General features: G+C 40.2%; 1 protein-coding gene and 1 long non-coding RNA gene across 3 annotated transcripts in view; one reads left to right on the top strand and one right to left on the bottom strand.

Moving 5' to 3' along the window:
• Positions 1–2,052: 2,052 nt before the first annotated feature.
• Positions 2,053–5,281, bottom strand: LOC131277990 (uncharacterized). The gene is made up of 2 exons (XR_009185087.2): positions 5,174–5,281; positions 2,053–5,085 (listed from the first exon to the last, which is right to left on the bottom strand). It is a non-coding gene; the product is annotated as an uncharacterized lncRNA (long non-coding RNA).
• UBR1 (ubiquitin protein ligase E3 component n-recognin 1) overlaps positions 5,019–23,088 on the top strand; it is a 159,233-nt gene continuing 141,163 nt past the window's right edge. For both annotated transcript variants that reach the window (XR_009185086.2, XM_058294018.2), the window contains exon 1: positions 5,019–5,427. Coding sequence is in view for 1 of the 2 variants with exons in the window: in XM_058294018.2 (XP_058150001.1) it covers positions 5,347–5,427 (81 nt within the window). In the remaining variant the exon portion in view is untranslated. The remainder of the gene's footprint in view (positions 5,428–23,088) is intronic.

Raw genomic sequence — 23,088 nt, 5'->3', positions numbered from 1 at the left:
GCAAGTTGTAGTTTCTTAAAAATCAGTTCCAATGTGAAATCTGAAACCATACCAATGAACTTTTTATACTCTGCAACATTAAACTCCATTGGTCTGTTTAGTACTTAGCATGATTTTCTAACTTTCTCCATTGGTCACTGAGTTACACATATCTTCCAAATGTTGACACATTTCATTGTACAATATCAAAATATCACATGATATTTTGTCAAGCTCACAATTCTTTCATTTGAAAGCTCAAATTTTATCACACACAACAAAAACTGTCAGTTGTTTTATTTGGAGAGGAAGTCTTACTTGGTTCGTATTTGGGAAAATTTCAGTCAAATCTGAATAATCATAATTTGTCAGTTGTTCAAGTAAAAATCACGTTCCATGAAAAAAATGGCCTGTTCAGCTTACAACTCAGTTGCGTAAGTTCTTCTATTCAAGACAAACATTATGTTTTTGTACACAGCAGAAGAGCTTTATGCTTGCTACCCAATTCATTGTACAGAAATTAAGGATATTGACAAATCAAGATTTAATAAAATTATTTTTTTGTGTCACAAAGACATTCTTAAGGGAAACTGGCTTTTTTTCTCCTTTTAACTGAAAGTGTGTGACAATGAAGAAACTACTAGTTCAGCTTGTTGGCACTGCCTTAATTTTATAAGGACCAGTATTTTTAGCCACCATGGCCTCTGCATCAGTCAGTGCAAATACCAACAGTTAAAAAAAAAAAAAAAAAAAAAGGAAAGCAAAAAAAAGGACAAATAACTTTTAAAAAAAATTCAAACTTTATTTCAAATTCAAAAAATAAAACAACAAAGGCAGCACAACAAGTTATGGAAGTATTACTTCAAAAAAGTTCAGGCACTTTCATCTTTTCTATTATTATAAAAATAGTTTTGACGTGACAGACTTCTGAGTCTTGGGGACCCTTAAGAGGTCTTTGGTTCACACTTTGAGAATCACTTTTCTACATTTTTAATGGCTGCAGAGTATTTACATTGTATGCTTAGTGTAATTTAGCCCAATGTCCTTCATTGTTGGACATTTGAGTTGTTTCTAACTTTTCTCCATTATCAAGAATGATATACTAATAGTTAAAACTTCACTTGCATCCTGAATTATCTAGGATGAAGTCCTAAAAATATAATTGCTGGGCAAAATATTAGGCATTTGTCTTAAAAAGGCTTTTGAATATTGCCACTTTTCTTCCAGTAAGTTTCCCAATTTACACTTGCATTTTTCATAATAGTACGAGCAACAGTCCAGCTTACAATCAGCTTATCTTTCTCTAAAAAAAAAAAACCTGCCAAATTTACAGGCAATAAATGTCATTCCATTTTTGCTTAATTTTTATTTCTTGGCTTACCAGTTGATCTTTTTCAAATATTTAAAAAAATTCATAAGTTGCATATTTACATCTTCTGTCCATTTTTCTAATGGAATAGTCTTCTTTGGGATTTTATCCTTTGGTCTGTCATGTACGTTGCAGACATTTTCCCCCAGTTTGTTGTTTACCTTTTATTATTTTTTTATATTTGTTTTAAATTTTTATGAAATTATATATTAATCTTTTTATATTTTCTGCTTTGGTATCATGCTTAGAAAAGCCTTCTCCATCCCAATATTATAAAAATATTTATTTTTCCTCTACTGCTTTTCAGTAAACTCTTTAATTCAAGCAGAATTATTTTGATATATAACTTGAGGTAAGAATCCGATTTATTTTTTCCCAAATAGTTAACCATTCCTTTCTTTTCCTCAACAGAGAGAATTTAATGTAAGAAATGGGTTAAACAGGTATTGGAGATCAGAAAAACTAACAAGGAACCACTAAATTAAGAGAGGTAAGAACTGTGGGAAGCAGCTACCAGTCCTTCACCTGGGGGAACAAAGGGAAGCAGTTATCAGAATCTAGAAGTTTGGATGAGGAGCCCTCACTTAATAGTGGGAACTATGGGTTACATTTTTATCCCAGTGTTGTATATTTTCTTTTAAATGAGCTTATTAGGGTATAACTTACATCAAATAAAATGTGCCCATTTAAACTATACAGCTCCATGATGTTTTAACATAAAACTTTATTAAATAAACTGTAGTTTTACAGAAAAATAATGCAGAAAAGAGAGTTCCCATATTATCCCCCCTTTATAAACAACTTGCATTACTGTAGTACCTTTGTTAAAACTGATGAAAGACTATTATTACTCTTGTACTATTAGTTGTGGTCCATAGTTTACAATTTGGTTCACTGTGTTGTACAATTCTGTTTCTTTTTAACCATCTTACAACATTTAATGAACTACCTTTCATTTCTAATTTGAAATGTTACATTTTTCATATACAAAATATTTGAGCTTGTTTTAAAGCGTAGAATGAAATGGTTAAGAACAAGGACTTGTAAGTCATTTGAACTTAATTCTAATCTCTGCTTTATCACTTGGTAGCTGCATAATTCTAACAAAGTTTTAACTTCCCTAAACTTCAGTCTTTTCATTTGTGGTAAAACAGAAGTACTACTACTTACCTGTAGGACTGTTATAGAGGATTAAAGGAGAATGTATAGCATTTAGAATAGTACTCTGATCATAATAAGATGTAAGTAAATGGTTGCTATTATTACTTCTTGATTTTCTAGTTGAATGGATTGATCTAGGCTTGGGGAAAGAAATACAGAGGGGGTGAGTTAGTACAAGAGAACCACAGGGGCAAAGGCTTAGAGAAAGAGACAAGGTTTAGCTTTCATGGCAGTTTTTTCCAAAATGTGAGACAATACCCATTATGGGTTATGAAATCAATTTAATGGCTTATCGAGGCAGAATAGGCAACTATGGAGAAGAGGTGGAAAATCCAGTAAGCTTCCACACAAACACTACGCAATAGAAAAGACTGAAGCAATACCCTGGTGTGCTCACATAGGCAAGTTATCAGGAGGCAGCTTGTAGTCACCCATTAGCTGTGGAAGAAGCTCTGGCAGTTTGTGTCTGCTGATGTGCACAAACAAGGTATGGGAATGAGCTTGCAGCAATCCGCCTGGCAGAAAGAAGAAACACAGGAAATTCCCACACTACTCACCTCTTTTCACAAGCCCCTCAAGCAGCAAACTTTAGCAGGGCTCAGGAGCAATGGCCAGAAGGTAATCACTACCAGACACCAACCTCTAAAAATCAAACCACTCAATGAATTTCTCCTGCATTGTCTCAAATATGCCAATCAGCACAAACTCTACCCCTGGGGTAACCCATATAAAAAGGAACCCCAGAACAGGGGGCACATGTCTCACCCTGTAGCATACCCACACTGTATCTGGGATTGTATACTATCTCTTTCATTGTTTCTTAATAAACACTTTACTCCCTTGCCTACCCTATGCTGTGTCTATAAATTCCTTTATGTGAGTGTTATTAGTCAGCCAAAGGAGTGCTGATGCAAAATACCATAAATCTGTTGGCTTTTATAAAGGGCATTTATTTGGGGTAGAAGCTTATGGTCACAAGGCCCTACAGAGACCAACTCAAGGTACCATAAGAGGTATTTTCTCAGCCAGAGTCTGTTGCCATGTGTTGATGCAAGATGGTGGGTGACGTCTGTGAGGGGACATCTTCCTACTCCCAAGGCTCCATGGTCCCAGCTTCTTCCAATCTCAGCTGAAGGCTGGGACAAGTCTTGTTTCTCTCCAGGCTCAGCTGCTCTGCTCTCTCCACAAGCCCAGCTGTAAACTGTCAGGCAGACAGCTTGTCTCTTCCTGGGGCCTCCGCCATGTCTAATGGAGCCTTCTCTCTTACCTTGTATCTTCTTCTCTGTGTGCTTACTTCCTGGGCTCCAGAATTCAAAACTCTGTCTCCTTTGCCTCGTCATTTTCTTGATGTCCTACTGATGTGCTCAATCAAAGCCGGAGTCAGAATTTAATAAAGTAAAAATGAAACCGCTGAATTCAATATAAATCTAAGGGTACCACTAGACTTCAGGAACAGACCAGTTCACAAACATAATCAATATTTCTTTTTGGAATTCATCAATAATATCAAACTGCCACAGTGAGTAAACCATGAATCTAGAAGCCCAGAACCCAGAGCATTCCACTAACATTATGACCTGCATTGTTTTAAATGCATAAATATAATGGAATACAATAGAGAATATCCCATATCGTATTTGAGGTATTAAAATTGTTTCAGAAAACCTTTTTCACAATACATGTATATAACTTGCAGTCATACATATATAATTATGTATGTGAGTATTGCGATGTACTGACATGTAAAATGAATTTCTTGTGCTCTTGGGCAAAAAAGCCTGAAAAACACAATTTTTGCACTCAGCAAGTAATTCCTTTAAGCAGAATCAGAGAGGCTATGTAGGGAAGTACTTTCGAAGCTGGATTAAAGGTTAGGAACACAGCGTTTGGAAGGTCTTGAATGACAGTAAATCTGCCCCTCCCTGTCTTTCCAGAGTACATGAGCTTTCTTATTCTTTTCCCTTTCTTAAAAAATACACTCTTAAATCACTGATTTTATAAACAATTTAAAACAATACAGATAAAGCTAAAGTAGCTCTTGACCACCTTTCTTCTCCAATCCTAGTCCTGGCCCTCGGAGTCTTTAGTTTACTCTCTCCTCTTTTAGAGTTTCTCCTTCGCAAATATAAAGTTTGTGGCAATTTGTGTGTGTGTTTTCCACTTAATTTGTCTTGAGGATCTTTTCACGTAGATTACCTTTTTCTTTTTAAGAGCTGCACGGTATTCCTCGGCACGAATGCACCATAATTTATCTTCCCTCTACGGATGAATGACTAGAAAGTTTTCAATTTTTTGTTATTTCTCCCACCAATCTTCCCTGGGGGTGAGGGTGGAGAGAAGCGGGGACCCAAGCTCTCCGGTGCACAAATGCAAATGCCCAAGGGCTAGGTTCCTAAAGGCGTAATAGACTAATTTTCTTCTTCATTTTGTGAGCTCTTGGGAACCAATGCAAGGACGTCCAGAAGCAAAACACGCCCAAGCCACAAACCCGCAAGATCTCGTTTTAGCCCTTGACAGGTTTCTTCCCTTCATAATGGACGCTGAATTTGTTTTTTACCTCGTGGATGCATTAGTTCCTAGCATCGAAAGCAGACAGATAAGCAGTCAGTTAACAAGCAGCAATGACTAAGGAATTACGGGCAAACAAACTCTCCCGGCTCTTACCGGCTGTGACGCTGCCTTCCGGGAAGCGGGCCGGAAGCTGCTCCCCGGTTCTGCGTCAAAACCGACTTCAGGGGCCGTCGTAAAAGTGTCGCCCCTACTCTCTCGGACCGGCTACAGGTTTCTGCTAGTCTACGGCCTGGGGTCGGGAACTGAAAGCTTCAGTTTCCTTCAAGATGGCGGACGAGGAGACTGAAGGTGTTGAGAGGATGGAAGTCAGCGCGGAGTTGCCCCAGAACCCTCAGCAGCTGGCATCTGTAAGTCCTTGTAGGCAAGTTCCTTTTGCCCCTCTCCCCTAGTCTCACCCTGTCGCGCCCGGGAGGATGTGGGGCTTCACCCATTATGGCGGCTCTGGGGAGGGGGCATCATAGGGATTGATCTTGAAGGAAACCACCAAATAAAAAGTTAGTCATCACCCACATTCCTGCCGGCTAAATCTTAAAATTTAATGACTTTTCCATTCGATAGTAGTGACTGGTTCAAGCATATAGAACTGCCGACGTATTAGATCATTTTATGTGGGAGCTGGAGGAAGAGCCATTTTTCGACAAACTGCTAGCCGCTCTTGAAGACAGGAACCCAAGACGCAGCACCTGGTGTTGTATCGCAGAGCTGGCCGGGTGGAGCTTGATTGTGGCAGGGAATGCTGTCCCTGTTAACTTACGTCAAGATGTGGGGTATTGGAATTGTAGTCCTTCATTCTAGCATCTTGAGAACCCTAGGCTTAATCCCCATTGGAGAAGCCCGTCGTCTTTCGCTGCCTTTTTAAAGGTGAAGAAGGGACATTTCAATTCAGAACAATACCATTAATTAATATCATAATCTATGCTTTGTGTTTTGAAAGAATGGGAAGGCAGAGGTAGTGAGCAATTTGAGTCAACAGTTTGGTTAAAGGGAAAGAGCTGACCGAAGAGAATAAGCGGGAGGGGGCAATAGTAGGGAATGTTCTGGATGCCCCTGACATCTAGTAGGGATATTCGTAGGAACTATTCAAATATTGATTATCTCATGATATTAAGAGTATTATTAGTATGTCTTTGTTGTTGCAGATAGCGAAATGTGGGATATACACCTCTTTCTGAGGTTTCTTTGGTTTGTAATTGTAATAAAGATATTCTTGAAGTATTTTAAACCCTGCAGACATTTGAACATTGTTTTATGAGAGAACAGGGTGAGCTATGGAAATGAGTCAAGCTCAAGGATTGGAGAAACTGACTAGGAACTAGAAATCAGCTAGGGAAAGAGTTGGAATAAGGGACTGGCCACTGACTAGAGCAGTGCTTACATCCATACTCTATCTCAAATAACCTCACTAGTCAAGGAGGAAGCATCTATGTGAAGGAATGAGAAGACAGGAAAAGTTTAAAAATAGCTGAAACATCTGGTCTTAATGGTAACTTATGCTTTTTACATCTTAGAAGGGTAAAAACTGTATACTGTGTTTGGAAGTGTTGTTGTAGTTTTTGTATTGCCCAAAATGATTACTGTTTATTTAAAGTGTTGCTATATTAATTCCTTCCAGGTGTTACAATAAAACCTCATCAATCTGGATTCACACTAATTTGGAATAAGGGATAATGGTTCAGGAATTGAGCTAGAATTTATGTGGCAAACTCTTTACTTCAAGAAATGTTATTAGATTTCTTTGGCTAAGGCTTTGGATTTTTTAACAGTAGTAGATTAAAAAATATATAATACAGCCTCAGGGAACTCACAGTCTAGTGAAACATATAAGACAAGTGTGCAAAGAATTTTAATACAAGGTAAAGTGATGTAAGTGGGTAAGGACCTTTGACTCGTAAGCCTTCATCACCACTTTTTTGGCTTGTATTTTTCTATCTACTTGAGGATCCTAGGGATCATTCTACTTTTCTTTTTAGAGCTCCTGTCCTCAGTTTTATTCTGGTAGTGGAATAAGATTCTTGTTTCCCATTTCACTTCTTCCTTGCTGTTAAGCAAAACAAGCTGCGGTTCTTTCTGTGTAATGCATTTTATTTTAGATCATCATTGGAAGACGGGGGAAAACAAAGATAACAAATATAGGACAGTTACAGAGGTTCCTTTTCCTGGGTTATAGTTTCTTTTTTAAAGATTTATTTTTTATTTATTTCTCTCCCCTTCCCTGCCTCCACCCCTTACCCCCAGTTGTCTGCTCTCTCTGTCCATTCACTGTGTGTTCTTCTGTGTCCACTTGTGTTGTCAGCGGCACCAGGAATCTGTCTCTTTTTGTTGCATCATCTTGCTGTGTCAGCTCTCCATGTGTGTCATGCCACCCTGGGCAGGCTGCACTTCTTTTGCGCTGGGCGGCTCTCCTTACGGGGCGCACTCCTTGCACATGGGGCAGGAGGCCCTTGGTTTGAACCCTGGACCTCCCATGTCGTAGGTGGATGCTCTATCCGTTGAGCCAAATCTGCTTCCCAGGTTATAGTTTCTGATTTCCTTAAATCAAACTTCGTTCTTAGACCTCAGGTCATTTTTCTGTTATATTGCTATCAGCAAGCACAAACTCTTGTATTCCTAACATACAATTAGTGTGAAATAATCAGTATGAATTATTGGACATTTATAAAATCACCTGAGGAACTGATTCTGTAGGTTTGGTGTGGGGTCCAAGAATTTGCATTTTTACAAGCATTCCCAGCTGATTCTGAAATCCTGGTCTATGGACCACACTTTGAGTAAAAATTAACTAGACGTTTGGAAGTCATCAGTAGAGAGGTGACAGTTGTGGAAATGAATATCTTAGAGAGAGAGAGAGAGAGAGGGAAGAAAAGATGGGAATGATTGAATTTCATGAGTAAAAGATGGGAGAAGAAGAACCAGGGAAGGGCATGGAAAAGGAGCAGTCAAGCAGATAGGAGGTAAGAGGAGTGCGGTGTTGTAGGATGTAGTTTGAGGAGAGGTTGATTTATTGGGTTCAGAAACATGAGGATTGAGAAAAATTCGGAATCCATAGATTATGTTTGTTGGTCTGCCAGAACTGCTTTTTGTCTACATCAGCTAGGTTTTCTTCTTTTAATCTATCTCCGAAGAGATCTCCTGGCATGTTTCTGAGCTCTTTTCTTTCCCCTGTCTATACTCTCTGCCAAGTGATTTCTTCCAGTTCTGTGGCTTTAAATATCATCTGTATGTGTTCAGCTCCCAAATATATATCTCTAGCTCATTCTTATTTCTAAGCTCCAGAATCACAAATGCAACTACCTACTTGACATCTCCACGTTGATGTCTAATTGGTGTTTTAAACAGGAGGGGCAATTAGGAAGCTATTGGAGTAAAACAAGCCATAGTTGATGGTGACTTGTGCTAGAGAGATATCACTAGAGATGGAGAAAAGTGGGTAAATTTGAGAGATTTCACCCTCTCAATTAGAGGTGGGGTGGGCATCACCACCCCAGAGTCCTCAGGATTGGGGAATAAAATATAGACTAGAGTGGACTTACTGGTATTCTACTATAGACTTACTATGATTCTAGCAATGGAAGAATACATGTCATTGATATGGAGACAGTGACCACTGAGTTGCTGAAGGCAGGGAGAGGGAAAAAGAGGTGTAATATGCGATCATTTTTGGGACTTGGATTGTCCTGAATGACATTGCAAAGACAGATATAGGACATTATATATCATGCCGTAACCTACAGAATGGAGTAGAAGAGAGTGTAAACTACAGTGTAAACTATAATCTTTGCTTTATGCAATGCTCCAAAATGTGTTCATCAACTGCCATGAGTGTACCACACTAATGAAAGGAGCTGTTAATGTGGGGGAAAGTGGGAGGTGTGGGGAATGGGGCATATGGGAATCCCTTATGTTTTTTTGTGTAACATTTTATGTAATCTAAGTATCTTTTAAAATAAATAAAAAATATATTTTTTTAAAAATTTGAGATAATTGAAAGTATGGTGGGAGCAAAGGGACTTAATGGTGAATTAAGAGTAAGGGAAAAGGGAGGAAACATGACATATAGATCCCCAGGTCTTGGCTTAGGGTTTTGGCATGGTGGTATCATAGACTGAGAGGAAGGACCAGGTTTAAGGATAGGAAAGGTTGGAGACAGATCAATGGTTTTGTTTTTCTTATCTCATTAGATGGTATGTTCATAATTCATTTTTTTTTGCACAGTGTTTTGGGGTTTTTTGCCTGACAGTAACATCTTGTAATTTTAACATATATAACATTTGTTCAGCTTCCAAGAAAAACAGTCTTATATATGCAATATTATTCATATTTCACATGAGGTTTTACTATGCTGCACAGTCCCATGTTACTTTTTTTTAGTTTTCCTTTTAGTAATATACATGATTTTTCCCTTTCCACCATTGTCATACCAGTATAATAGCACTGCTGGTTACAAACCAGATGTGCTTTCACCTTTTCTATTTATTTCCAATGATTAACACACAACCATCTTACCAATTCTGCACAGGTTAACCCTCAGCTTTCCATTCTCTAACCTCATTCTATTTTCTGGTTATTAACTCCATGAATATACATAATATATTTCATAATAGTGCAATCATAGTATTTGTCCTTTTGTGTCTGGATTGCTTCACTCAAGGTAATGCCCTCCAGGTTTATCCATGTTGTCATGTGTTTCATGACTTCATTTCTTCTTACAGGTGAATAAAATTCTATTGTGTATATATACCACAGTTTGTTTATCTGTTCATCAGTTAATGGACACTTGGGTTGTTTCCATCTTTTGGCAACCGTGAATAACGCTGCTATGAACATCGGTGTGCAGATGTCTGTTTGTGTCTCTGCTCTTAGTTCTTCTGGGCATATACCAGTGGTAGGGTTTTTTTTTTGAGGGTGGAGGGGACTCATTTTTATTTTACAAATGGAAGCATTAAAAGCATTTAGAATTTTATCAGACAGACACATTTTCTTGGGAAAGCAGCATTATCTATATCACTGGGATAACCTTTACTCTGTAAATATCTAACAACTAACAGTATACAAAAACGTTTTGTTTGAATAGGGCCATGACCAAGAAACATCTTAAAGCTACCTCATTTTTTCTAGGGTCAAAAGAACCTTAGTTCCAATTACTTGCATTTATTTGTGACCCGAAGTAATATTGACCCCAATAATTTAATCTCAAATGTTTAGAAATCAAGAAAAAAGAAAATAAATCTTGTTAATTCCCTTTGCAAATTAAGAATCCAGAAACAGTAAACATCAAGAGTCAAGGTAAGCATTTTGGTATTAACCAACATTGTTACAAAATTAACATATAGATTATTGAGATCTCCCTCTTCACCTCCAGCACACTCTCCCTGTGGCCCAGAGCAGCTTTGGGAGAAGGCTCCTGCTGGACACAGCTGGCATGGTGCGGCAAAGTGGGTTCCTACTTGGTGGTCTTGTTTTGTTTCAGTCCAAACTTTTTGTAAATTCTCTCCAGGGCCACTTTTCCCATGAAGAATGTGATGGTAAAGTTACACTTATACTAGTCTCTGTTATAATACATATGCTTCAGGAAATTTTATTTAAAAATTCCTTGTAAAACTCAGCCATTTCCTCTGCTTTCAGTGTTGCTTTTTGAACTGAGCCAGCCCTCACTCCCAGGCCTTTGGAGTTCAGTCTCAAGTGAATGAATTCTTCTTTTTTGTTACTAAAAGTCAAATTCTGGTTTGCCCAAATTGTTGATATCTTTATTGTGATTCTTGTCTCAATTCTCTCAGCTTTTGTTCCAATGGTGACTCATTTTCAGGGTTGTAAAACTGAATAGATCAAAGGTTTGAATATTTATCTGGGGTCCTATCCAATTGTGACGGGAACTAGAGACTGGCTCAGCCTGGCATCCCTGAGCTGGGCGCTGTGCTCTGGGGTCAGCTGTCTGCCTGGGCTGGTGAAAGTGGGGCACAGAAGAGGGAGGCGAGTCCTACTTGGGGCTGCAAGGCTACCTTGGTCCCTTGCCTACCTGGCTCCTGCGGTGCACCGCAGAGGCCCCAGTAGTGGTTTTGCATGGTCATGTGGCAAATCTATATTCACCTTCCTTAGGAATTGCCAAATGGTCATCCACAGTGGCTGTACCATTCTACATACCCACCAGCAGTGAATAAGTGTTCAGTGTACATTGTGTGTTTCTAGGAATTTGTCCACTTCATCTTGGTTTTCTAGTTTGTTGGCATACTCTTTCTCATAACAGCTTCTTGTGACCCTTTTTGTTTCTGGGGGGTCAGTTGTAACTTCCCCCTTTACATTTCTGATTTTGTTTATTTGCATCTTTCTCTTTTTTTCTTTGTTAGTTTAGCTAAAGATTTGTCAATTTTATTGATCTCAAAGAACCAACTTTTGGTTTTGTTGATTTTCTCTATTTTTTTTGGTTGTTGTTCTCAATTTCATTTATTTCTGCTCTAATCTTTGTTATTTCTTTCTTTTTGCTTGCTTTTGGAATTGTTTGCTGTTCTTTTTCTAGTTTGTCCAGTTGTTCAGTTAGATCTTTGATTTTAGCTATTTCATCTTTTTAAAAATAATCCCCCCCTTGTTGTCTTGCTCACTATCTGCTTCTGTTTCCATTCACCGTGTGTTCTTCTTTGTCTACTTCTCATTTCTTCTTGTCTTTCTCGTTAGGAGGCACTGAGATCTGATCCTGGAATGCTTGTGTGAGGGAGAAGCACTCAATTGCTTGAGCCACTTGCTCTCCCCAGTCTGCTGCATCTCTCAGTGTCTCTCCTCTGCATCTCCCTTTTTTTGTTGTGTTGTCTTGCTGCACCAGCTCTCATGGTACTGACCACCAGCTCTCTGCAGTGCAGGCCAGCTTGCCTTCACCAGGAGGCCATGGGAATCAAACCTGGGGCCTCCCATATAGAAGATGGGAGCCCAGTTGCTTGAGCTACATCTCTTTCCCTCTTTTTTTTTAATATAGGCATTTAGGGCTATAAGTTTCCCTCTCAGCACTGCCTTCACTATATCCCATAAGTTTCCACAAGTTGTGTTCTCATTTTCATTCATCTCAGTATGTTTATTATTTTCTCTTACAATTACTTCTTTGGCCCATTGATTGTTTCAGAGTATGTTGTCTAGCTTCCACTCGTTTGCGACTTTTCCCTTTTCTCTTTTATTGATTCCTATTTTGATTCCATTATGATCAGAAAGGATACTTTGTATAATTTCAGTCTTTTATTATTTATTGAGACCTACCTTGTGACTTAACATATGGTCTATCCTGAAGAAAAATCCATGAGCTCTTGAGAAGAATGTATATAGCCTGCTGAGTTTGGGTTCAGTGTTCTGTATATATGTTAGATCTAGCTCATTTATTGTATTGTTCAGGTTCTCTGTGTTTGTTGATCTTCTGTCTAGTTCTATCTAATTATGTGATTGGTCTGTTAAAGTCTCCAATTATTGTTGTGGAGATGTCTCTTTCTTGCTTCAGTTTTGCCAGAGTTTGCCTCATGTGTTTTGGGTCACCCTGGTTAGGTGCATAGTCATTTATAACTGCTATTTCTTCCTGGTGGACTGTCCCTTTTATTTATTTTTAAAGATTTATTTATTTATTTATTTAAATCCCCCCCTCCCCTGGTTGTCTGTTCTCTGTGTCTATTTGCTGCGTCTTGTTTCTTTGTCCGCTTCTGTTGTCGTCAGCGGCACGGGAAGTGTGGGCGGCGCCATTCCTGGGCCGGCTGCACTTTCTTTCACGCTGGGCGGCTCTCCTTATGGGGTGCACTCCTTGCGCGTGGGGGTCCCTTACACGGGGGACACCCCTGCGTGGCGAGGCACTCCTTGCACGCATCAGCACTGCGCGTGGGCCAGCTCCACACGGGTCAAGGAGGCCCGGGGTTTGAACCGCGGACCTCCCATGTGGTAGACGGCCGCCCTAACCACTGGGCCAAGTCCGTTTCCCCCTTTTATTAATATATAATGGCCTTCTCTATCTCATAACATTTTTCCATTTAAAGTCTGTCTTGTCCTATACTAGTATAGCTATCCCTGCCCTTTTTTGGTTACTGTTTGTGTTATGCATCTTATTCCAACTTACACTTTTAGCCGGTTTATGTCCTTGGGTCTAAGGTGAGTCTCTTATAGGCAGCATATGGATGGCTCATGTTTTATTATCTATTCTGTCAACGTGTGTCTTTTGATTTGGGAGTTTAATTCATTCACATCCAATGATATTACTGTAAATACATTATTCTACCATTTTATTCTTTGGTTTTTATATGTCATATCGTATTTTCATCTACCAGAAAGGATAACTCAATCAGTTGCCTTCTGTACTCTCTTCCAACCCTCTTTCTCTTGTCTTTTTCTTTCAGGCTGTAAGGCACCCTTTAATATTTCCTGCAAAGGTGGATTATTTCTTATGAACTCTCTTAGTTTCTGTTTATTTGTGAATATTTCAAAACTCACCTTCATGTCTGAAGGACAGTTTTGGTGGATAAAGAATTCTTGGCTGGCAACTGTTCTCTTTCAGTACCATATTATATCATACCACTGTCTTCTTGCTTCTGTGGTTTCTGATGAGAAAACCATACTTAGTCTTCCTGGGCACCCCTTGTATATGATAGTTTGCTTCTCCCTTGCTGCTCTCAGAATTTTTTCTTTTTCTTTGATGTTTGACTTTCTGAGTAGTATGTGTTTTGGAGTAGGTCTCTTCAGATTTAGATTTATTTCGATTGGGGTATGCTGTACTTCTTGGACATGTAAATTCATTTCAGCCATTATTTCCTCAATATTCTTTATGACCCTTTTCCTTTCTCTTCTTTCTTGAGCTCCCATATTGTTGTGCTTCATGTTATTCAACTCCCTGAGCCCCAGCTCAGTTTTCCCCCATTCTTTTCTCTTGCTTCAATTTTAGCTGTTCTGTCTTCTGTATCACTTATTCTTTCTTCTATCATTTTGAGTCTGCTCTTGTATGACTCTCATGTGCTTTTGATATCACCTATCATGTCTTTCCCATTAGCTCTCTTATATTTCTATTCAAATTCTTCCATGTGCTTGCTTAGTACCTTCTTGATGTCCATTGTCTCTTTGACCATATTGTCTTTCAACTCATGAATTGGAAATTGGAAATTTGTATGTATCTTGTTGATAAGTTGTTTCAAGTCCTGTGTCTCATCTGGGGCTTTGATATATTCCTTTGCTTGGTCCATTTCTTCCAATTTCTTAGTATGGCTTGTAATTTTTTGCTGATGTGTAGTCATCTGATTATGATGGCGAGTTCACTGTGATGGTCAATTTCTCTCTCTCATAGGGATTTAGTGGCGGGAGGCTGTGTTACTGTTGTTCTTTGGTTCTTGGTTCAGTCTCTTCTAGGTCTTTAGGATTGTCCCTGGTGTTTCAGATTTGGGCCCTGGACCCAGTAATGGGATGCAGAGCTGCTTCCAAGGGCCTTGGGGAAAGAGGCTGTAAAGGCCAGAAAAAGCCTCCCTTGCTTATTTACTTTTTTAAAAAATTATGTTTAAAAAAAAAGACATTTATTTTATTTTATTTATTTACCTTCCCCCCCAGATGATTCTCTTGTCTGTCTGCTCATTGTTTGCTCACCTTCTCCAGGAGGCACTGGAAACCAAACCCAAGATCTCCCACATGGGAGGTGAGTGCCCAGTGGCCTGAGCCACATCTGCCCCCCATGGGCTACAGTGTCTGCTGGCTTGTGGCATTTGCTCATTTCGGCATCTGCTCATTACATCAGGTGCAGCGTCTAGCTTGTTGTGACGCTTGTGGTGTCTGCTTGTCTTCTTTAGGAGGCACTGGGACCTGAATCTGGAACAACCATGTGGTAGGCAGGTGCCAACTGGTCGAGCCACATCCACTTCCTGCTTATTTATTTTTATTTTATTTTTTATTTACTTTTAAAAGATTTTATTTATCCCCCCCTTGTTGTTTGCACTTGCTGTGTCTGTTTGTTGTGTGCTCATCTTCATTTTTTTTAGGAGGCACTGTGAACCGAACCTGGGAACTCCCATAAGGGAAGGAAGTACCTAATCACTTGAGCCACCTCCGCTCCCTGCTTTGTTGGGTCTCTCATTATGTTTTCCTCCTTGTGTCTCTTGTTGCATCATTCTGTTGCATCATCTTGCTATGCCAGCCCATTGTGTCAGCTTGCTCTCTTGCTCATCTTTAAGAGGCACTGGGAACTGAACCCAGGACCTCCCATGTGGTAGGTGGGAGCTCAATAGCTTGAGCCACTTCTGCTTCCATTATTTACTTTTAATTTCCTCACATGCACTTCTTTCATCAGCCAGCAGATAGTGCTCTTCAGCAGGCTTGTCAGTTCAAAGCCTGGAGTGTGTTTGCTGTAACATTGGCTAGATCAGTGTGTCAGAGGATCCTGCCTGGAGGCTAAGAGCCTTGCAATTCAAACTTTCTCAGAGGCAGTTCGCCAACCATTTTCCTGAGTAGGCAGTAATTACACTACCCTCTGTGTCCTCAACAACCGGTCCAGGTCATTAAGGAGAGTGATTGAGAGAGTAAGATCTCTTTGTTTCTGTCCTGGCTCCTGGGGCAAACAATGGCATAACCCCACCCGGCCTGGAAGTATTCTAGGGACATAGCAGACAAAATCTGTGGTCCAAAAGCTGAATCAGCCTTAGGCTACATCTCTCTCTCTCTCTCTCCCCTTTCCTGGGGAGGTAGCTCCCTGAGCCACCCTTTGTGTATAGCTGGTGGTCTGAGGCTGGAGAATTCAAAATTATCTGCTTGTGGGGTAGGGGAGGGGTGTCAGTGGCTGCAGCTGCAGCTTCCACTCACAGTATATCCCTTGAATTTTTTTTCCCTGTTCCTTCTTCTCTTCTGGGGGTTGTTCAGATTTCCTCTGGTGTCCTAAACCCTAGAACATTATTTTCCAGGCCATTTCTGCCTGTCCTCTAGCAGTTTTTCTGGGAGAGGAGCAAGTCCCGTGTCTTTCTAATCCACCGCCTTCCCGTAAGTCCATAGTACCACTTGAACACAAACAGCTCTGTGTCTCCCCTGCCATCTCTCTAGTCCAATCCACCATCTGTTGCCTGGACTACTGCAGTGACCTATTAACTGTTTTTTTTTTTTGCTTAGTTTCTTGCTCTGTTCCAGGCCTTTTCTGCATAACAGCCAGAGTGATCTTTTTAAAGCAAAATCAGGTCATGCTAGTCTCCTGCCTAAATCCTTCAGTGCCTTCTCATTGAACTTAGAATAAATTCTAAACTCATTACAAATCTTACAAAATACTGCCTGATCCAACCCCTACATATCTACCTTATTTCCTACACTTTCTCCTCACTCGTTTTAGCCAGCCTGCCCTGATAGTTTGTAAAACAAAAGGCCCACTCTTGCTTCAGGATCTTTGCCTCTGCTTGCTATTCTTTTTTCCTGGAGCATTTTTACTCTGCTTTTTCTTGATCCCTACCCTGTCTAAAAGATGGTGACTCTTATCATTCTCTGTCAAAGTATCCTGTTTATATCTCCCGTAGCACTTATCACAATCTGTAATTGCTGTATTCTCTTTCTTCATTATTTAATGTCTGTCACCCTCACTAGATATAAACTTCGTGAGGACAAAGATCATACTTTTTTGTTGATGTATCTTGGTATGTTCTTGATATATTACATCATTTCTACATCATTCTGGTATGTGCCTATATATTACATCATTTCTAGACTCTCTTCCAAGCCTCTCCTGTTTTTTCTTTTCAGACTGTATCACTCCCTTTAGTATTTCCTGCAAAGCCAGTCTCTCTGTTTATCTCTTCATCTGTGAATATTCTAATCTCACCCTCATTTTTGAAAGATAATCTTGCCAGATATAAAGTTCTTGGCTGGCAGTTTTTCTCTTGCCTCCATGGTTTCTGATGAAAAATCGGCAGTCAGTCTTCTTGGGTATCCCTTATATGTTATGCATTGCTTTTCTCTTGCTGTTCTCAGAATTCTCTCCTTGTATTTGGCATTTGACGTTCTGATTAGTGTGTGTCTCAGAGTTTGTCAGTTCAGATTTATGTGGATGGCAGTACATTGTGCTTCTTGGACATGGATATCTATGTTCTTCAATAGGGTTGGGAAATTTTCCACCATTATTTTTTCAAGTATTCCTTCTGTCCTCTTTTTGTTTTTTTTTTAAGATTTATTTTTTAATTTTTATTATCCACCCCCCCCCACCACCTGTGCTCACTGTCTGCTGTGTCCATTTGCTGTGTGTTCTTCCGTGTCTGCTTGTCTTCTCTTCTCATCTTCTCTTTAGGAGGCACCAGGAACCGATCCTGGGACCTCTAACATGGGAGACAGCCACTCAATCGCTTAAGCCCACCTCAGCTCCCTGGTCTGGTGCGCCTCTCACTGTCTCTCCTCTGCGTCTCCCTTTGTTGCGTCATCTTGCTGCGCCAGCTCTCTGTGGCATGGGCTGTCAGCTCTCTGTGGGCCCAGGCTAGCTTACCTTCACCAGGAGGCTCCGGGTATTGAACCTTTAGGGCGTGGGAACAGAACCACCAACGCCCAACAGGTCAGTCCCTGTAGGCCGAAAGTACCCACTGTTGCCTGGAGAGGCTGAGGAAACACCAGCCTCCTCCTATCGTATTTCAGGTAGTGGGGGTGGCTCTACAGGTGCCCAACAGTTCAGTCCCTTTAGGCAAAGAATGCCTGCTGTTTCCTCGAGAGCTGAGGAAAACACCTGCCCCCTCCTATCCTATTAGGGCATGGGGCTGGATCCACAGGCACCCAACAGTTCAGTCCCTGTAGGTCAAAAATACCCGCCATTGCCGGAGAGGCTGTGGAGACACCAGACCCCTCCTGTCCTACGAGTGGGGGTGGTTCCATAGACATCCAACAGTCCAGTCCATGCAGACTGAAAGTGTCTGCCATTGCCCAGAAAGGCTGTGGAAACACCAGCCCCCACCTTTCATATTGGGGGATGAGAGCGGATCCACAAGTCCCACCAGTCCAGACTCTGTGGGCCTAAAGCACCTGCAGTCATCCAGAGAGCCTGGGCAAACACAGTATGTCTCTTGTCCTGTTGGGGATGGGGGTGGAGCCCCCCACCCCGCCCCAGGTTTGTGCAGCCCAAAAGCCCCTGTAGTTGCCCTGAGAGGTTGAGGGAACACCAGCCCTCTCCTATCCTGTGGGGGAGGCAGAGGTGGAGATGGACTTGAAGGCACTAAACAAACCAATTCCTGTGGGCTGAAAACACCTGCAGTTGCATGGAGAGGCCGAGGATGCCCAACTCCTATCCTATCCTATTAGGGTGTGGGGATGCAGCCCCAGGTGTCTGACTATTCAGTCTTTGCTGGCTGAAAGCACCTGCAGTTGCCTGGAGAGCCTGCTACAGGTCCTACCAGCTTCCTGCCTGCTGGAATTGGGGCTGGAAGCTAGGCTAGGACTACAGTATGATCTTGGTAGGAAGAAGCCAGTCACTAACTTCACTGGATTTTCAGTCAGCCTGGCTTCTCCTCATTGGGGGGTGGGGTGGGTGTGGAGTAAAAATGGTCGCCTCCGGTCTCTTGTCAACTTGGACAGGTTCAAACCCTAGCTGTTTATAGGATTATACTTCAGCCAGCCAAGTCCACTATCAGTAGCTGAAGTCAGTGGACAACCATCTATTCCTCCCCATTTTATGGGAAATGGAGCTTCTAACTCCAACCAAGGAATAGCTCCTGAGAAGGCTTGAGCTGCTCGAGTAGGATGGTCACTGGCCTTTGAGGTGTGGCTTGCAGTATTCCCAGAGAGACTGGCGCAGGTCCCCCAGCTTCCTCCTTGCTGGAGTGGGGCTGGGGTTTAGGCTAGAGCTGCAATCTGATCTGGGTGGAGTGAAGTCCGTCCCTACCAGTACTGTGATTTTCAATCAGCCCTGCTTCCCCTTGTGCTGGGGGCAGAGTTAAAATGGCAGCTACCAGCCTTTTTCTCATTTGGACAGGTTCAAAGTTTAGCTATTCTTAGGCTTATACTTTAGCCCACTGAATTTACTAATAAGTAGCTGAAGTTGGTGCCACACTGTCTTCCTCCCCCGCTTATTGGGAAATGGAGTTTCCAACTCTAGCCACAGAATAGCTCCTGAGGTGGCTTGCACTGTTGGCACCAACCTCCGTGGTGTGGAGGGCTCTACTCAGGGATCTTCTCTGCAGATGGGCAGTCTCCTCCTTCCATACTTTCAAGTATGTTGCAGGATGCTCTTCTGGTCTCCTGGGGCCTCCAAACAGGTGCTTTAGATAGCTCTGGGTGATTACTCACTGTCCTGTAGCACAATCTGACTTCAGGAGCTCCTTACTCTTCTGCCATCTTTGCTTCCCTCCTCCCATGTGTTTTAAGGTATACTCAGTTAACATGCTTCCTTTTGAAGAAACAGAGGTTTTTTAAAGTATTTGGTACAGTCTTTTTAAAAAATGTTAAGTTATACAACTGTAATAAGCTAAGTGCTTATGGGAATATGCTTTACTAAATGTTACCCAAAAAACTCCAGAAGAGTTAATATATATATTCCCTAAGTGTCTGCTTGCTACCCAGGAATGAAAATAGGCCCTGTTTAGAATGGAGTCTCCTATTAATTGCTTGAATATAATTCTTTTTACAGTTTACTTAATGCCATTTTGTTTGACTTATTTGGAGGAGTGAGGCTATAATCACTTAATGTTTCTTTATGGGCTACCTTTTAAATGCTTCTGAACTTTTTGTTATTTATGGGTAAGCTAGGAATGACGTTAGTCATTTTAAATGACTTTAAAAGAGGAAAAGTATTAATTTATTCACTCTTAAAAATATATATGCATACTCCGCTTTATAATCTAAGAAAGGATTTTAGTTGGTTTGCAAAGATATGTTTAATTCAGCAGAAAGAAAATGTGCGATGTGTACCCCAGAGTTTAGGAAAGTAGATTTCATTCATCTAAAGAAGGGCTTAGAAAATGAAGGTATGAATGTATGTCAGAGATTAAAAATAAATAAATAAATAAGGCTTAGAATGGGCAGGACACTTGCAGAAGCCAAATTCTGATGACCTGCTTCCAAATTATCTCAACAGCAAAGAAATGGAAGAGTACTTGTTTGTCATAGGGCCCATATTTGACCTGGCTTACTTTACTAAAGTCATGAAGACACAGAAGACATACCTATTAGATTTATAGACAGCAGAAAGTTAATAGGGATAATAAGCACACTTTAGGACTAAAATGAAAAAGATCTTAGGCTGACTATTGCATCAGAACTAACAAGGTGAAACCTAACTCTGATGAAAGTAAATCCTTATACCTAGGATTTTTGTGTGTGTGTGTAATCCTAGGTCTCTTACGTGTGGTTGATGTAAGGGGCTTGGTTGTCTGCAAACTTGCCAAAATTAAGTGTTATGTGGCAGCCAATAAGAAGAATGTGATCTTTTAAAAACAATTTAGTGCCCAGGATAAATGAAGTAACAAACTGTCCTGCTCCTCCATACAGTCAGACCATGGTTGACAAATTGTACATGTTCTATAAGAGAGTAATCAATCAATATGGAGTGCTGTCTTGACTCCATGTCATTAAGGATGGCCAAACAAGAAAATCTGAAATGAAGAGACAAATAGGAGACATAATAATTACCTTCATTTATTTGGAATGCTATGTGAAAGAGTACAGTGAGTTGTACTGGACTAATTCAGGTAGCGAAGGATAAAGATTACAGAAGAATAGATTTTGGTTAGTTATGAGCTGAAAGAATGAGTTCATTGAAAAGTATTCAGGGAAACGGCTGTGGTTCAGTCAATTGGGCTCCCGTCTACCATATCGGAGGCCCTGGGTTACCATCCCAGGGCCTCCTTGTGAAGGCATCCCGCAGAGAGCTGACAGCCCATGCCCACGAAGAGCTGGTGCAGCAAGATGATACAACAAAGGGAGACAAGCAGACACAGAAGAATGCACAGTGAATGGACAGAGAGAGAAGACAGCAAGCAAGCTGCAAGGTGGGGGGGGGGGAGATAAATAAAAATAGTAATATTTAAAAAAAGAAAAGTATTCAGACAGGCTTAGGGAGCTAACTATTAGATTCACAATAGATGGGATTTCCCTCTGGGATAAGCAGTTGATCTAGGGTTTTTTGTTTGTTTTATTTTTAAACTTTATGAGTGTGTCAAATACTTTCACAAGACAACTTTGTATAACAAAGACTTATTGGTGCCTAGAGATGTTTCATTTACTAATTCATTACTTGCTATGAACAGTTCTAGAGCCTCTAGAATCTACCACTTTAAAAAAATAATTTAAAAAAATAATTTCAGGGCCTCTCAAGGCTCTTATAGATGTTACGTAGTTGTTTAGGAAGAATAAGTTGTGTTTTGAACAAAAGGAATCTACTGTCTTTAAAGTAAGTTTCTTTTTTAGAATGATATTCTCAAACAGGCATCCAAGTCCCTGGGTCATAATTGAGAACATATCTTTTAGTCTCCATGGGGATGAAGAAAATGTTTTGAATGTTTGGGAATTTAAATGTTGTGAGAACTTGTTTTCACAGAATAGTCAGTTAGGAAAGCGTTCCTTTAACTGTAAATGTTGGTGTGGGGGATGGTGGTGGATTGCTTTTTTTCTGAACATTGAGGTTAAAATTTTTAAATTTTATTCCTGCCCCAAAGGGGAAATACTACAAAGAAAACCTACTCCAGCCACAGTAATTCCTGAGCATGTCACCCATTAAAATATAGCCTGTATAATTTTTCCTATCTGGAAAAAGAGAGAGACGTTATAGTTGAAAAAATTTTGCATAGTTGTGGCAATCATCTTGGAAAAAGTCTTTATGGAAGAGTATAATAGTACTTTCTTTCACGAAAGAATTCTATAAAGAAAGTTTTAGGGAGGCTTAGTGCAGCAACAAGGCACATAGCATTCAGAAATTACTGAGAACTTTTGTTGTATACTCTTGCTAAGCCTGCAGGGTATTGAGAGGTAAAGTTCCCTCAGGGAGCTTATAATCTGACTGAAGAGGCTAGATGTACACATTTAAAAGGTAACTGATGATATCAGATGGTAGTGTAAGTATCTCCTTAAATAAATTCAGTATTGGAGGGAAAGAACTTTTCTTGGTCTGATCAGTGAGGGATTCACTGAGGAGGCCCTTGAGATGGACATTGAAGAATATCTGAGGTGAGGTGGGAATGGTGAGGGGATAGGGAACCTAGTGGTTTAGATCTGTGGAAAGGGCTCTTAAGGTATTAACACCCAGCCTGCCTGCCCAATTCAGCCAACAACATGGAAAAAACATTTTAAAATATCAGTTTTTTACATTAAGGCATGTAATGACAGAGATACAATTTAAAAATATTTTGAAGTATTCGTGAATGTTTGGCAGGTTCCATTTGGAGGAAAAGATTATAAAGAAGGGAGAGGCAGGTTTTTGTTTATTTAGTGTGAAATTAAGCAACTCAATTCATTAAAAAGATGAATTTAAAAGAGCTGTTTGCTTATATTTGGCTTAGTAAAATAAGCACTAAACTCAAGGATTCAGGATGCCTAAGTTCTTTTCCCGATGCTGATACTAACTGGTTCTTCAATCTTGGACAAGCCAGTTTACTTCCCTGTGACTCATTTCTGTCATCTGTAAAATGAGGAATGTGGACCAGAGAAGATCCCTTAGGTCTTTAGTGACTCTCAAGTTTCTCCTACTCTTTAAAATATCTAGTTCCATGCCTTCCATAATTGATAGGAGAGAAATGTTTTTGTTTGTTTTATACCACTGAATATACGGTTTTTTGTTTTCACTTAGTATTTTTGAAGAAAAGAACCTTAGCTGTAGAATAAAACATTAGGTTTTTGTCCTTTGCTATTTATAGTTGTTGCCAGGTATGTGGAGAAAAGAAGTTGTTCATCTATGAGTACCCTAGGAAGGTTGGAGTTATAATACTGGAATGCATAGTTTTTTAAAGATTTCAGTGAAATGTTTTAAATTTTATAATTAAAAAGTTAACCCCAAATATAGAATGGCTATAAGGATATTACTTATGGACAAGCAAATGTAAAAACAAATTACATGAAAATATATTAAAATCTTACCA

This window comes from Dasypus novemcinctus, chromosome 3, assembly GCF_030445035.2.
Source record: "Dasypus novemcinctus isolate mDasNov1 chromosome 3, mDasNov1.1.hap2, whole genome shotgun sequence".
In the NCBI taxonomy this organism is placed as follows: Eukaryota; Metazoa; Chordata; class Mammalia; order Cingulata; family Dasypodidae; genus Dasypus; species Dasypus novemcinctus.
Note: the sequence above shows the minus strand (reverse complement) of the source record. Positions and strands in the feature narration are given on the sequence as shown.